The 15,051-nt window shown below is 42.1% G+C and overlaps 1 protein-coding gene and 1 long non-coding RNA gene across 2 annotated transcripts in view; both read right to left on the bottom strand.

Moving 5' to 3' along the window:
• The window catches only part of UST (uronyl 2-sulfotransferase), a 318,507-nt gene that overhangs the window by 59,645 nt on the left and 243,811 nt on the right, over positions 1–15,051 (bottom strand). The window contains exon 6 of the mRNA XM_081529921.1: positions 627–724. Within this exon, the coding sequence (XP_081386047.1) occupies positions 627–724 (98 nt within the window). The remainder of the gene's footprint in view (positions 1–626; positions 725–15,051) is intronic.
• Positions 3,079–8,842, bottom strand: LOC145521391 (uncharacterized). Its single transcript, XR_014065365.1, has 2 exons — positions 8,005–8,842; positions 3,079–6,747 (listed from the first exon to the last, which is right to left on the bottom strand). It is a non-coding gene; the product is annotated as an uncharacterized LOC145521391 (long non-coding RNA).

Genomic DNA, 15,051 nt, shown 5'->3' with positions numbered 1-15,051 from the left:
TCTAGCCCCAGAATTCTGACCATAAACAAAGTGGTAAATTCAGCAAAATGTCGGTAATAACTAAGCAGCTATCACAGTGTCAGCAAAAAGTGCAATGAATAGATAAACTGCAACTTGATACAGCTGTGTGTTCCCTGCTCCCAACCCCCGGTCGCTTTAGACTTTCTAATCAATGACCTTCTAATCAATCTCTCCTTTGGGGGGAAATGTCACTTCTGGCATCTGGGTTTATTTCCCACCAAGCAAAGATAATATTCATCATTACCACCATTTCTTCAGGAGGCTACACATGTCTAGTATACAGTGAGTTTCCAGTGTAGCTGCATCAGAACCACCTGGGGAGGAGGTCATAGTGGCCTGGACCCCACCTCAGAGACTGGGATTAGGTGGAGATTCCTAAGAAGTTCCCCAGGGATGCAGAGGAGGTGGGTGGACCACATAAAGTGTCTGAATAAGTCACCTTATAGAGAAGGGTCTGGCATCCAAAGAGATTAGCAATAAATATTAACTGAATTCCAGAAGGTAGAGAGGCCAGGGACACAGAAGGTGCCTGAGCAGTGCCAGCTGGTGGGCTTCCTACCATCACTGTCCACGTAAGCATGTCATGAGCCTGTTTCAGTCTTTACCTGCATCTGGGGTGCTGTCCGCAGAAATACGGAATGATGTAAAATAACCTGGGGTTGGAACACTCGGGGTAGTTTTCAAGAATGCACTCATTGATGTCCTGGAAGAGAAAACACGGCAGTGAGATGGCTGCTGGCCTCTGCAGGGCTCTGCCAAGCGTCATAAAGGGTGAGTAAAATAGATACTTAAATGACATGGGAAAGCTTTTGAGAAGATGTAGAAAACTGATGGATTTCATGAGAAGATTTTCTTTTCTGCCTCACACCGGCCTGCTCCACTCGGCAGGTGCACGCATGGTCCGCACATTTCAGAGAGTGTTTGTTCTGTTGAGTGAACTGAATTTTTGTGTTTCCCCGTGGCCTGACATCTTTGCCTGGGTCACAAGCATCTTGGAGCAGTCCTGCTGGCTGTGGCTAGTGGTGGCCCCAGCAGTTATGAGAAACTGGGAAGTATATAGTGGGCATTTAACAAATATTTGTTGAATGGATTCAGTATGACTTAATTCTTAGCTCATCCAGACTTCATCAGAGATCCCTATATGGCCGACCCTGTAGAAAAGCATTTCCCTGTGTATCCACATGTCCAAAAAATACTTGTTATTCACTTGCTAAGTCGTGTCCAACTCTTTGCAACCTCTGACCCCCTGGACTGTAGCCCACCAGGCTCCTCTGTCCATGGAATTTCCCAGGCAAGAATACTGGAGTGGGTTGCCATTTCCTTCTCCGGGGGATCTTCCCCACCCAGGGACTGAATCTACATCTCCTGCTTGGCAAGTGGATTCTTTACCACTGAGCCACATGGGAAGCCCATAACAAATACTTAAGTATTGAACATAGTCACATAAAGGGTTTGTAAATTTTGGATGGGCTGTAAAACCATTTCTAATGTTACGTTAGGTTAGAAAGTGGCCGGATGTTTGCCTACATTCTCTCACTTTCAAAGGCAACAGTTGTGATCTCCAGATAGCAAATTTGGAATTTCCGACAGAAAATTTCTTTTCTATGAGGCTGAACATGGGGTCTTTGTCAGCATTACTGGAGCTTACAGTGGCTTGATGGGGGATGAAAAAGGGGGCTAAAAATCCACTTTCATTAAGGCAGATTACATTGGATACCCCAGATAAGACATGTCTGGTTCTTAGGTATTTCTAAGGAGAAAAGATAACCCAATTTACAAACAAACCAAACAGCTGTGGGATGCTTTTCAGAAACATTACTGGCAAGGCAGATTAAGAGTGGTCCCATGATGGGGAACACATGTAAACCCATGGCTGATTCATGTCAATGTATGGCAAAAACCACTACAATATTGTAAAGTAATTAGCCCCCAACTAAAATAAATAAATTTATTAAAAAAAAAAAAAAGAGTGGTCCCATGGCCAAAGGAGTTTATAAGTCAGTTGAAGTCACTGAATCTGATATGATTTGTATAAGTGGTTAGTTATTAAAATTTTTTTTTTAGTTCAAGTTTGTAGTTGGAAAAACATAACTTAAACGTTTTTCTTTTCTTTTTTTTTTTTTAGGACAAGCTTTTATTTTCCCCCTCATGCTTCTTTAGTTTATGTAATAATTAAATAAATTACACAATTACAATAACGAATTCAACTGGAAGAAAGAGATTCAGCAAACGTGGTCCCACGGTCAGTGGAGTTTATAAGTCAGTTGAAGCCACTGAATCTGACATGATTTGTATAAATGGTTAGTTATTTAAAATTTTTTTAGTTCAAGTTGGTGGTTAGAAAAACATAACTTAAACTTCATTTTTTTTTTTTTTAGGACAACCTTTTCTCCTTCATGCTTCTTTGGTTTATACAACAATTAAATAAATTACACAATTCAACTGGAATAAAGAGATTCAGCAAAAAACAGACTGCAGTTAAACACTTGGGCCTATCGTGGGAAGCAGAGGTGTGTAGTTCCCAGAGAGGAATATACTAGAAGCAAACGGAACAGTGAACGTCAGCATATCCAGCCATGCGTGACATGAAGGGTGGTTAAGAGCACCTCATTGTGTACGAAAGCCCATTAAAGATGCAGGATGTTAGACCCAAAATAACTTTCTAGGAAGAATTTGACACAGAGAGATGTATGTATAAGACTATTCATTGCTATAAGATTTATGACAACAAAATATGGCCGAGCTCACAGTTCATTAATGGAGGATTGATTCACAGAGCAGTTCTGGTGCATTCCTACCAGGAAACACACTTGGGGCACCCAGAAAGGAGATGCAGGATCTACACACACTGTCCTGAAAGCTGTTCATGATGTTTGCAGATGAAATAAAGTCAATTATAGGACAATATGAACATGTAGGACAACATAAAAATAAACGTATGTGTTTACAAAAGGACACAAATATCTGGAAGGATAAACACCAAACTGTTCAAAGAAGTTATTTATGGTGGTAGATGTAATGGAAGGTGGGAATATATTGAACTTTTACTTTGATTCATTTTTGAAATGTTAGCTTTTATTGTAATGTATGTATTTTAGTTTTATCATCAGAAAAGTTTGAGAGCTACACAGTGTAAAGGGCTTCCCTGGTTGCTTAGTGGTAAAGAATCTGCCTGCCAATGCAGGAGACCTAAGAGACTCAGGTGTGATCCCTAGTTGGGAAGATTCCCTGGAGGAGGAAATGCCAACCCATTCTGGTATTCTTGCCTGGGGAATCCCATGGACAGAGAAACCTGGTGGGCTATACCACATGGGATCACAAAGAATCAGACACGACTTAGTGACTAAACAACAACAAACACATTGGAAAACAAACTAAAACTTGTGTAGGTGGGTGACTGGGCTTTGCTTTGAGGACGCTCACCCTCCACATATCCTCCTGCAGCTGGCGTCCCCCAGGGACCTAAGCCTCAGGTCTGAGAGCCCAGTAATTGGGCTGGGGTCAAAGGGAGGGAGCCTGGAGCTGGGTTTGAAGCAGGGCACAGGACACTCCAGCCAGGGCCGCCATTGTCAGAGACAGAGGGTCTGTCCTCTAAGGTTGAGATTTCACAGTAAACGGCTGAGTAATGCGATGGTGATTTAGGGGGTGTCCAGAGATCCTGCCCATACACAGTCAGCCCCCCAGAGACCTGCATTAAAACGAGGGGTGGGGCAACAGAGTCCACCAAAGCCTCCCACAGAAACTCTCACAGCACCTGCGCTCCTCCGAGTTCACTTTCCAGTTGCCTTTTAATAAGAACTTGTGTAATTGTTTGTTTAGGTGGTGAGTCCAGGAGAGCACAGATGTCTGTTCGCTGCGTCTCCAGTGCTTAGCACCCTGCCTGGAAAAAGCAGGGCTGCAATAAATACTCAGTGCATGAATGGACAAGTGGCAGAGGGAATAAGCCAAGACATACAACTGCCATGCTGTCCCCAGAGATCCTGGCCCAGGAGCTCGCAGGAGTGGGCAGAGGACATCAGCTGGTGGGGGTGGGGAGGGCCGAGGACCTCAGGGACCTCAGAAGGACTTTTCTCTATTGGAATCTACAAATAACCTCCTGAGGTCAATTTATGGGAAGACATAAATTCCGAGTTCAAGAATCGCTGTTAACCTTTCTTTCTTAGAGCAAGACATGTCCCGGGAGATTTCAAAGAGTTCCATTTGAGCCCATTAGGTTGATGAATGGTGTTGGCCACAACCAGCTTATGGAAATGCTATAGGAGGGCATAAATAAAAGATGACTCAGGTGTAAGGCCAAGCGGAAGCCGGAAACGAGCTGTGAAGACCCACGCACTTAGCTGCCTGCGGCTTAGCCACGGGGCCCAGTGGTGTTGCTTCCCGGCAGCTCAAGAACTTGTGGCCTCAGGAGGCTGGTCTTGGCCACTCACACAGTCCACTCTTACTGGAACCCGGATCTTCAGCGAGTGACCTTTCAGTGTCCTGGGCCAACTGTGACAAGTGTCAACACGGCTGCTCTTCCAGTATCCTGTTTTGATGGGCACCGTCCAGTCCGCCCTGGGGCCATTTGGTTTTCCCCTAGACTTAAACATTTTATCTTTGGTTTTAGGCTTTACTATCTCATGTTGTTTTACAATCATCTTTGTTCTCTTTGTACATATATAGCTTAAAATGATGATGCAATTTCATTTTTTTCTTCCCATGCAGTGCTTCTAGGGTAAGGTTGCTTTAAATGAAAACCTTAATATATATTTTAAAATCTGCTTTAAGGTCATCATCATGGTGATGACTTTAGCCAAACTGGACCCCTTGCCAGTGCTTGATCTACGATTTTCTTATCTGGTCCTTGGATCTTGGTATCTACCAGGGCAACCCACGAAACACTCTCCTGCCCATCTAGCTCACTTTTAAGATTGGGTATAAACATAAGACCCCACTCTGACCATATTCTCAATTTATTAGGGAAATGAGATATTTTTTATAAACACACTTACCAGATAACTGAGTCCATTTAACTGCCAAAACTACAATAAAAAGGACCAATTTGGGTTGAGATTTATTCTAAACTATGCTATTTTTAAAAGTATACACTCAAACCCTCTAGGTTTCCTTTGTGGGTTCATCATCTTCCTTCACTTTGATCTTTTAGCAAAATCAGCTTCTGCTGGTTTGCTCCTGTAACATTTTCACTGGCTGGACTGTGAGGAATAACACTAACTGCCAAAGGCTCCACAGCACTCGATGGAAACCCCAGTCACGACGGCGGGATCCCTGGGGATCCTCACTGATTCCTCTCTCACTGTTACTCTCCACGTCACTCAGTGGCCCCACCCTGCAACTTGACCCCTGAAAGGTTTCTAAATCTTTGTCCTCCCACCCATTCCACACCTTAATCCCCACTCAACTCATCTGCTGCTAGGTAGTATCCCTTCCATTTCTTCTGCCCAAATGCACTCTGCACAGAGATGCTGCACTAACTCAGCTGAAACACAAATTCATCCACATCAGCCCTCTGTTCAAAAACTTTGAAGAATTCTTACTGACAATGCAGCGGGAATAACAATCAGGGAGGGCACCTGTTAAAAATGTTAATTCCCAGACAGGACTTCCAGAGTGCTTGATGTAAATGGTTCTCTGGGGACCACGCTAGAAATCTCCATTTTAAAGAAGAACCTCTGGGTGAATTTGAAAAGCTGGTTACTCTTCATGAGCAGCAACATTGTGCCAGTGGGGAATTCCATGCCTGGCTCATCTGTCTCCCTTGCCTGCAATTTCCTTCTCCCTTGGTCGCATAGGAGGCCCAGGTCTTGGCGGCATCCCAGGCAGAATGAGAATTAGCATACTCCAGTCCACTTGTAGAGAAAGAAAGGCTCCAGAAACTGGGGAAGAATTCAGGACCTGACAGCAGTTGCAAGGTGAACCTTCTGAGTAGACAAAGCACATGCAACCTACATAGTGTGGTTTTGGCGTTCCCAGCATCCTTTGTCCCCATTCAAAAAGACCTCCCCACCTCTTAGCAGTTTGACAGTGGTCCTGGGACTTTGCTCATTTAGTAAGACAAAATAAGTGGAGTCTTTAGTAGGTTTCTCATTCATTCCATGATCTTTCGTCATCAAGCCCTCTCCAATCCTATGGCTAATCCTGGGCCCAGAAAGGAAGGATCTAAGAAGTTTCAGGAAAAAGAAAAGTTGAAGTACATATGGTCCATGGTGGGGGAGGTGTACCCAGATGGACATGACTCCAGGTCCCCCAGCCCTATCCAAACCAGAAGAGCTGTGCTTTGCCTGGGTTTATGTATTGGGCTTTTTATAACATTTCACTTGATACAAAGGTTCTAAATCTGAAAATCATTATTTCAGACCAGTACACAGAGGCTCAAGATATTGGAACAGCTGGCAAGAGCCCCCCCAACACCCCACCCCTCCCATTGCCCTACATAAGCAGGTGATTCTGATCCTAGGGCCCAGGAAGTCAGATCTTACTAGCTGGGTCATGACTGGGTCCTATGATCAAAGAGCACCTTGTGAAAAAAATCAACAGTCTAGGAAAACACTTTCTTTTTCCTTTCCTTCCTAAGGCCCAAGAAGTTGAGAGTTCTGTTCTTCCCCCTACCTCATCCTTTGGGCTTTGCTTATAGCTCAGTTGGAAAAGAACCTGCCTGCAATTCAGGAGACCCAGGTTTGATTCCTGGGTTGGGAAGATTTCCCTGGAGAAGGAAATAGCAACCCACTCCAGTATTCTCGCCTGGAGAATCTCATGAACAAAGAAGCCTGGTGGGGTACAGTCCATGGCGTTGCAAGAGTCGGACATGACTTAACGACTAAACCACCACCACCACCTCACCCTTTAAGGAAAGAAGGCTACCAAACCCATGCCAGCAAGCAAAAGAGTAGGTTTCACATGTATACAATAGTGTTAAACTCTATGCTGCTAAGTCGCTTCAGTCGTGTCCGACTCTGTGTGACCCCATAGACGGCAGCCCACCAGGCTCCTCCGTCCATGGGATTCTCCAGGCAAGAGTACTGGAGTGGGTTGCCATTTCCTTCTCCAATGCGTGAAAGTGAAGTCACTCAGTCGTGTCCGACTCCTAGCGACCCCATGGACTACAGCCCACTAGGCTCCTCCGTCCATGAGATTCTCCAGGCAAGAGTACTGGAGTGGGTTGCCATTGTCTTCTCCGAGTTAAACGCTATAGAGTATCTATATTCTACAGGTCAAAAATTGATGGTAATGATGACCCTATATGTGAGACAGCAAAAGAGACACAGATGTAAAGAACAGACATTTGGACTCTGTGGGAGAAGGTGAGGGTGGGATGATTTGAGAGAAGAGCATTGAAACATGTATATTACCATATGTGAAACAGATCTCCAGTCCAGGTTCAAAGCATGAGAAAGGGTGCTCAGGGCTAGTGTACTGGGATGACCCTGAGGGATGGGATGGGGAGGGAGGTGGGAGGGAGGGTAAGGATGGGGAACAAATGTACACCCATGGCTGATTCATGTCAATGTATGGCAAAAATCACTACAATATTGTAAAGTAATTAGCCTCCAATTAAAATAAATTAATTAATTAAAAAAATACATGGCCTCTTATTGAAAAGAAATGTTATAATTTTGGTGTATAGTGTCAATCCCTTGCTTATTTTAGTTTTCATTATCAATTGTGAGTGAATAGAGGTCTTTTGAACCTAAGAAAAGCTGGGAATGAACCTCGCCTTCGGGAAGGCCCACCGCACACAGGTGGAATGCTGGGCAGACTTCCCGAACTCAACTCTCTGAACCTTTTGAAAGTCACACCTGCTGGGCCAATGCTGTTCCAGGCTTCTGGGCAGAAGGGACTGCCAAGTAGGAAGAGTTTTGCCAGGCTGTGTGGTTATTTTATTAGACAAATAAATGTCTACAGATTCTAGTGTAAAAACACTGGGCTCAACCCAGTTTTGTACAAACATTTTCAAAAGTAAAAGTGGAATTCATTATCAGTCACTCCTTTTCATAATTACAATTTTTTTTGGCAAATAATCATTTCCCTTCCTTCTACATGTAACGTCTGGAATATCTGCACCAAGAATATCTTTAAGCAGAGGCTAGCCCCAGTGGACTTATGAAATCTTCAGATACCCTAAATTTTATACAAGTGGGACATTTTATGAAACTCCATCTTGAAAAATTTTTCAGGCATAAATTTTTATAGAATAATAAATCATGAGAACTGAATTCAGCAACTAGTTGAAGGAAGACTCAGGAAAAAGAGGTAGAGAGGGCTATTAATTCTTTGATGCTGTTGATTAGAAATGAAACACAAGATGAACTTTACCTGGGATTCTGATTTTAAACTTTCAGCCAGAATTTTCTTATAAAGTTTACATCTATGATGCCCTGATATAGTCTAAAGCAATCTGATTTTGTGTGTGTGCGTGCTAAGTTGCTTCAGTCACGTCTGACTCTTTGCGACCCTATGGACCGTAGCCCTTCAGGCTCCTCTGTCCATGGGATTCTCCAGGGTTGCCATTTCCTACTTCAGGGGATCTTCCCGACCCAGGGATAGAACCCATGTTTCTTTGTCTCTTGCATTGGCAGGTGGGTTCTCTTTACCACCAGCACCACCCAGGAAGCCCCTATAAAATCCTGGGTTGATGATTATTTTCCTCAGCGCTTGGAGGATATTCCTCTACTGTCATCTGGTATCTCCTGTTGCTGATGGGAAATCTGATTATCAGCCTAATTATGCTTCTTTCACTAGTCATCTGCTTTTCTTCCTTTTCCTCGATATCCTGCAGCTTTATTTCAAAATATTTGAATATAAATTTAACTTTGTTTATTCTGTTCAGTTCTTATGTATGCTTTCAGTCTGAAGAATCACACCTTCAATTTTAGTCTATTTTATCTTTCAATAGCTTCAAACACTGCTTCCCTACCATTTCACCTTTCTCTTTTTTTGAAACTCCTATTGACTAACTGTTGGAACTTTCCCACGTTTCCCACATCTTTTAACTGCTCCTTCTGTCTACTTCTTTCTCTCTCTCTCGACATTTCTGAATTGAAGTTTTGATCAATTCTTCATGCCTACTTTCAAATTCATAAAGTTCCTCTTTCACTCTACTCAGTTCAAAGTTTATTCTATTTCTTAAGCTTTTATTTCTATGACCATTAAGTTTTTGTTTCAATGACCATATTTTTCATTTTCAAGATTTATCATTAACTATTTATTAATATCATAATGTTCTTGTTTCAAGTGTTTGTCATAGAATTTCCTGCTCTTAATGGAAGTTATTCACACTTTTATCTTTTCAACATCCTAGGCATACTTATTTTAAAGTCTTTGCCAGATTGTTTATAAAGATAACTGGAATGAATTTCTGTCTCAACAGTAGATTTTGTTGCTTTCCTTGGCATTAGAGTTTTTTCATGTGCTTGCTTAGATCATTTGGCCTGTAGGTTCATTTTGAGTAGGAGATTCATTTTCATTCTCACCCTCTCTCTCTTCCTTCCAGTCCCTGTCCTTCCCTAGTGGTTTTGCAGTAACTCCTATCAGGATTCCTGGCACTAGACCAGAACCAGGTCTCATTTGAAGTTCCCATCCTATGAGAATAATGGGAATATTCTCATAGGGAATGAAAGTCCATCTTGAAAATTTTTTCAGGCATAAATTTTTATAGAATGATAAATCATGAGAACTGAATTCAGCAACTAGTTGAAGGAAGACTCAGGAAAAAGAGGTAGAGAGGGCTATTAGTTCTTTGGTGGGAATAATGGGAATAACAGATCTGGTTACCAAGAAGGAAGAATTTGGTTCACTTCCTACTTATGAGGCCGTGGCTTTGTTTTACTCCCTTTCTAGGTTTACCCTTTAAAAGCCATAGTTTCAGCGACAGGGCAGTGGCCATTTTGTTTGGCTTTCTTTGCTTGACAGTGAGGGAAGTATGGCTGTTCACCTCAGGCTGTGGCATGGAGCCTGGTGCTGGCCTCCATCTTGACAGGGAGCCCAATGCGTGGCTGCCACCACCTGATTCTGGACCAGAGATCAGCTGGCCTGTGATTCCACTGCTGCTCATTCCTCTGGTATTGTTCCAGCCTTGGGGACACTCTTTGTATTGCCTTTTTAAATATTCTATCTATCATTGTTATGTGTTTGGGGGTCAAGAGAGCACAAAATCAGTATACCATCGTATTTGGGGTCTTGCATGGGCTGTTTCTGCTTTTTTTTTTCCTGCAGGAAGTTCTGCTGGAAGGAATTCTGAATACAGAAGTGTGGGGGATAGATATAAGGAGTGCATCCTGCCGAGTCAGAGGAAAGAAACTTGGTAAAATGTCAAGGCCATGCCAAAGCAAGGTCACATGTTTATTGAAATGTGATCATTTCTGCTTCATAAGGATGTCAGAGGCACCAGGCCAGAGCACAGTTTAAGCCAGACCTCAAACAGTGTGAGTTCTGAGGATTCTTCTTACAGACCCTGCAAGACATTAATAAATCGTAGCAATGACTCTGTTATAATGGCATTGCTTTGAGTCTTTTAATTGCTTCAAGTGCTGCCAAAAGTTCCAATATTTGAAGTAAACCACAAACAGGAAAATGGTGTAATCTTCGCTCTACATTTTCTTTATTAGTATGATACAGGCTCTAAACTTTTGGAAGAAAAGCTTCGTGCCTCTCCTCTGTATTATGGTACCCACGCAGGGCCAGGCAGGTGCTCTTTTATAGCTCATAAAAGTGTCCTTTGAAGATGATGAAATTTTAATTTGAATTGTGCTATGCTTAGCAAATCACCATGGGAATCTGGTAAAAGCTTTCAGAAGACAGTGCTGCTTTTCAATAAACAACATCATAAAAAATTCAGCAGCAAAGTGAAACCCAGAAAGCAAGCACTGTCGCGTTTTAATCAAAACGTCTTTAAATGATATTCTGGATACTGATATATCATAATGGGTACTATTTTTTAGTAGACATCTGGAAGACTGAAATGTCATTAAATGACCTCTATCCTACTCCCTCCTAGAAAAGGTGCTTTCCAGATGTGCCCTCCACTTAGAGGAATAATGACTTTGGGATTTTGTGATTCTAGTCTCCAAGGCCCAGAAAGATCCACGTGGTGGACCTCTGCCACTGGCAGCTCTGCCATGAGCTCTGAAAGTGCTGTCATGGTTAACCAGCCCTCTGATCCCAGGCTGGTTCTGCCCTGAGCATTCAGCCCAGCATAGGGATGGCTGCAGTCCCTGCAGAAAGGGGCTATGCTGATTCTATTTGGAAGCACACAGTCAATGAGTCCCTCTGACCTTCTAATATGACTAATGTTGAGATGCTGATCAAACACTTAAAATAAGCAGGAGGTTGGGTTTATGGAGAGGTCCAGCCCCCTCTCTCCTACCAAGTCAGATCAATAGACAGGTCACCATTCTGTGGGCTTTCTGTAGGGGTGGTAGTACGGTATCATTTGAGTGGATGGCCAGGGGATCTTAAGGATCTATAGCTTTCCCACTCTGGATCTTAACAAGACCATGGAAATACATTTTAACTCTTGACTGCCTCCCATGTAACCCCAGAAGGAAAAGATGTTGTTAAAACTTAGGTCAGGGACCAGAAGGGCCACTGCAGATTTTACTTTAAAGTTGAATTATGAACTGGAAAGAAATGCATCATGCAACTCCTATCTGTTCATTTCACCTGTTAAAAGAAGCCTCAGAGATGGGCTAAGTCCCTACACAATTTAGTATTTCCCGGAGGCAATGCTGAGCAGACCAATCAGGTTCCAACCAAGCTTCTTGAGGGACATGAGCCTTTTGTGAGTGTAAGAATGGCACGCATTCCTGGGAAACCAAGTATGTTCTTCAAGGGTTTTATACCATAAAAATGATTTATGACTCCTTTGGGCCACACAAGTTTCTAAAAGCCACAGCAACTGTCTTAACCTCATAGAATTTTGATGATTTTGCCTTCCCAGCTGAAGAGGTTCAGCATTCCCTTTTCTTTCTTTCACATTCAATAGTCTAATAGTTTTGGCCTACAAGGCCAAAACAAACCACAAAAGTCACACTTTCAACTTCTGGTTATCCAGGGTATAAACAACATGTTTGTGGATTTTTCTCTCTCTTTTTTTTTTTAGGCTTCCAGCCTCTCCTTTCTGTGGCCCCATAGTCCCAACTCAGAAGGTCATAAAGAATCCACGATAGACTTAAAAAAGAGAAATTGAAACTAAATAGTCAGAATGATTATTTTAGATGCACTGGAAATTTCAGTTTCTTGAGACCCTGTAATCATGAGTGACTAAGAATTGCCTGGGTGATGGAGGATCACTGGACTATTCTCTTTTATATGAATATTTGAAATTTTCCATAATGTGTAGTGAAAAGTAAACCAAAAAAAAAAAAAAACCCAGAAAATATACTATAAGAATAGTTTCACCCTCAGTCAAATGCCTTTTTTTTTCCTACTGCCTTATTTTGCCCTGGGCTTTATTTTTTTGTAGTTTGTTCGTTCATTCATTCATTCATTCACATTCTTTCTCTTATGACTTTAAGGCCTCTTGGACTTTCCTGGTGGGTAAGAGACCTTTATGAATCTTCAGACTTTCACCTTTGTAATGTTCCATCCAAGTTTGTCTAGAGACCTCATTTCTGATCCTATCATTGCCCCTGCTCCCTGGATTATTTCTTCTCCATAATGAAATGTAACTACATAGAATTCAAGAAAAAAAAGCTACAAGATAAGTCCCCCTTTTTCACACTGGTTATTGGGATGTCTCTCACAGCTTCCTTGTAATAAGTTCTCTCATATTTTTATTATGTGCAGCTGCATCTAAGAGATGACATTTAACAAACCAGTGTAAACCCAATTCTTATTTTTTAAGGGCTATGTTATGATAGTTTTTCTTTTACTACCTTTTCAATTACTGATGTTCTTCCTCTTTTTTGATGTCTTATCTGTCCCCGAATAGACTAATGCTCTATAAAGAATGAAAAATTTCAAATCACTATACTATAAGCGGGTATACTTATCCACCCACATAAGTAAAACATTTATTGAAATGAAGGACTAGTAAAGTTTTAAAGAATCAAAGTTTCCCAGATACTTTTTCCTCCAAGTCTCTAAAACTGAGAACCAAAGGCAAAGAAAAGCAAATATTTTATCGCCTCAATTTAAAACATATGAGTCACACCAAAGATGCAGTGATCACTTCCACAGACTAAACGTTTAAGTATGTTTATCATTTAGACATACACATGGAAGAATGTGTGGGAAGAAAGGCAGAGTCTTCCTGGTGAAAAACTGATTAAACATATTTGGAAGGAAGGGTTATTTCTCTCTTTCTCTCTCACTGTGAACAATTGATGAAGGCACAATCAACTGTAATGACTGAGGTGGTTAGAACCAACTCTGTAATGACCAAGATAAACATTTTCAGCTCTCAAGGTGTACTGTTTTGTTACTGTTACAAGATCCATAGCCCTCATTCCACACCGTCCTTAATGGGCTTCCAGTATATACTGGGCCCTGTGTTATGGACAGTGCATTCCTGCTCCCCAGGAAGGAATGTTTTAGAGCAGGGGTAGCAAACCCCACTGCCCACTAGTGCTATCAGATCACATGGATGCATGAATGGGGCCCCGTACCTGTCCACACTGTCTGAGTGGAAAAGCCTGGAGCAAACTGGGAAAGCACACCTACTGTCTTGAGAGGGCAGGTGCTACTCTGCTCAAGCCTATCACTGCCATGTGGATTTTGTGCCAGGGATCTCCCAATCATCTGATTTTCCAAGCAGAGCAAAAAATTTGCAATTTTGTGTGAAATCTCCTAATTTCACTCACAAAACAAAAATTGTGAGTGAAGCAATCATGTCTGCAGGTCAATAGGACTCACAGCTGACCAGTTTATGTCTCACTGGCTTAGCCATTGCCGTTTCAAATTTGAGTACTCCCTGAAAAAATATAGAACCTTATGGTTTGCTATCCTATGTTTCTGACAAGAATAATGTTGGTAGATAAAGGACAGTTGGATTTTAATGATACTAGACCAGTTTTGGGACAGAGTTGTGGGACAGAGAAGGAAAACTGGATTTGTTGTCAGATGCTCTAAGTTTGAGTCTTGGTCTGTTATTTACTAGTTGGATCACAGTTGGCAAGATGCTTCACTTTTGTGGGCATCAGTTTCCTCGTCTATAAAATAAGGATAGTGGGACTTTCCTGGTGGTCCAGTGATTAAGAATCTTCCTTCCAATGCAGGGGACATGGGTTTGATTCACGGTCCAGGAACTAAGAGCCTACAGGCCATGGCCCTACTAAGCCCATGCACTGCAACTACTGAGCCCACAGGTTCAAAGGATGAACCTCTTTCATAGGATGGCTGTGGGGATTAAAGAGAGTGCATTTGAAAATGCTTTGTAAGCTACAGAGAGAACTCCAGAGTGAATAGGTGGCTTGAGATTTGAATGCATTGATTAAGGACTCTCAAGGATTCAGCAACATTGGATAAAGCAGTTGCAGAAATATAAGACTTGATGGTTCTGCTCACTCCTAACAGGAAAACTATGCAGTGAGAAATGTAAGGAAAGTGGGGTGAAAACTAAAAGAGCCTAGTGGTGGGGCCCAGAAGGGGAACTGTGGTTTACAGGCTGCATGGTTTCCTTCATGAAAAAACTTACTGGGACCACAATGAAACCCTTGACTAAAGAAGCAGTGATTATCCACCTGGTGGATTATTTGTGGTGAATTTAAAATCGCAGGCTGGCTTCCTACTCTTGGGGTATTTTCAAACCACCAACTTACCTCTCCACCCTTAAGTCAAAGAATGAGAATTCATTTCAACATTAGCCCAAGAAAAACACAATCAGAGGAGACCACGATGCAAGAATACTGTTATTAATTCCAAAATTAAATATAATGGATTTCTGGATTATCAGCTGTTTTCAATTATCAGCACCAACATTCTCTTCTATGGAGGGGGATAAATGGGTTGTTTTTAATAATTCACAAACCTTTCACCAGAAGAGTGGAAAATTTCACCATGGGGTTATGGTTGATTTTACTCTTAAGGTAACCA

Source organism: Giraffa tippelskirchi, chromosome 9, assembly GCF_054371585.1.
Source record: "Giraffa tippelskirchi isolate mGirTip1 chromosome 9, T2T-mGirTip1v1.2.pri, whole genome shotgun sequence".
In the NCBI taxonomy this organism is placed as follows: domain Eukaryota; kingdom Metazoa; phylum Chordata; class Mammalia; order Artiodactyla; family Giraffidae; genus Giraffa; species Giraffa tippelskirchi.
This window is presented reverse-complemented; position numbering and strand designations above follow the sequence as displayed.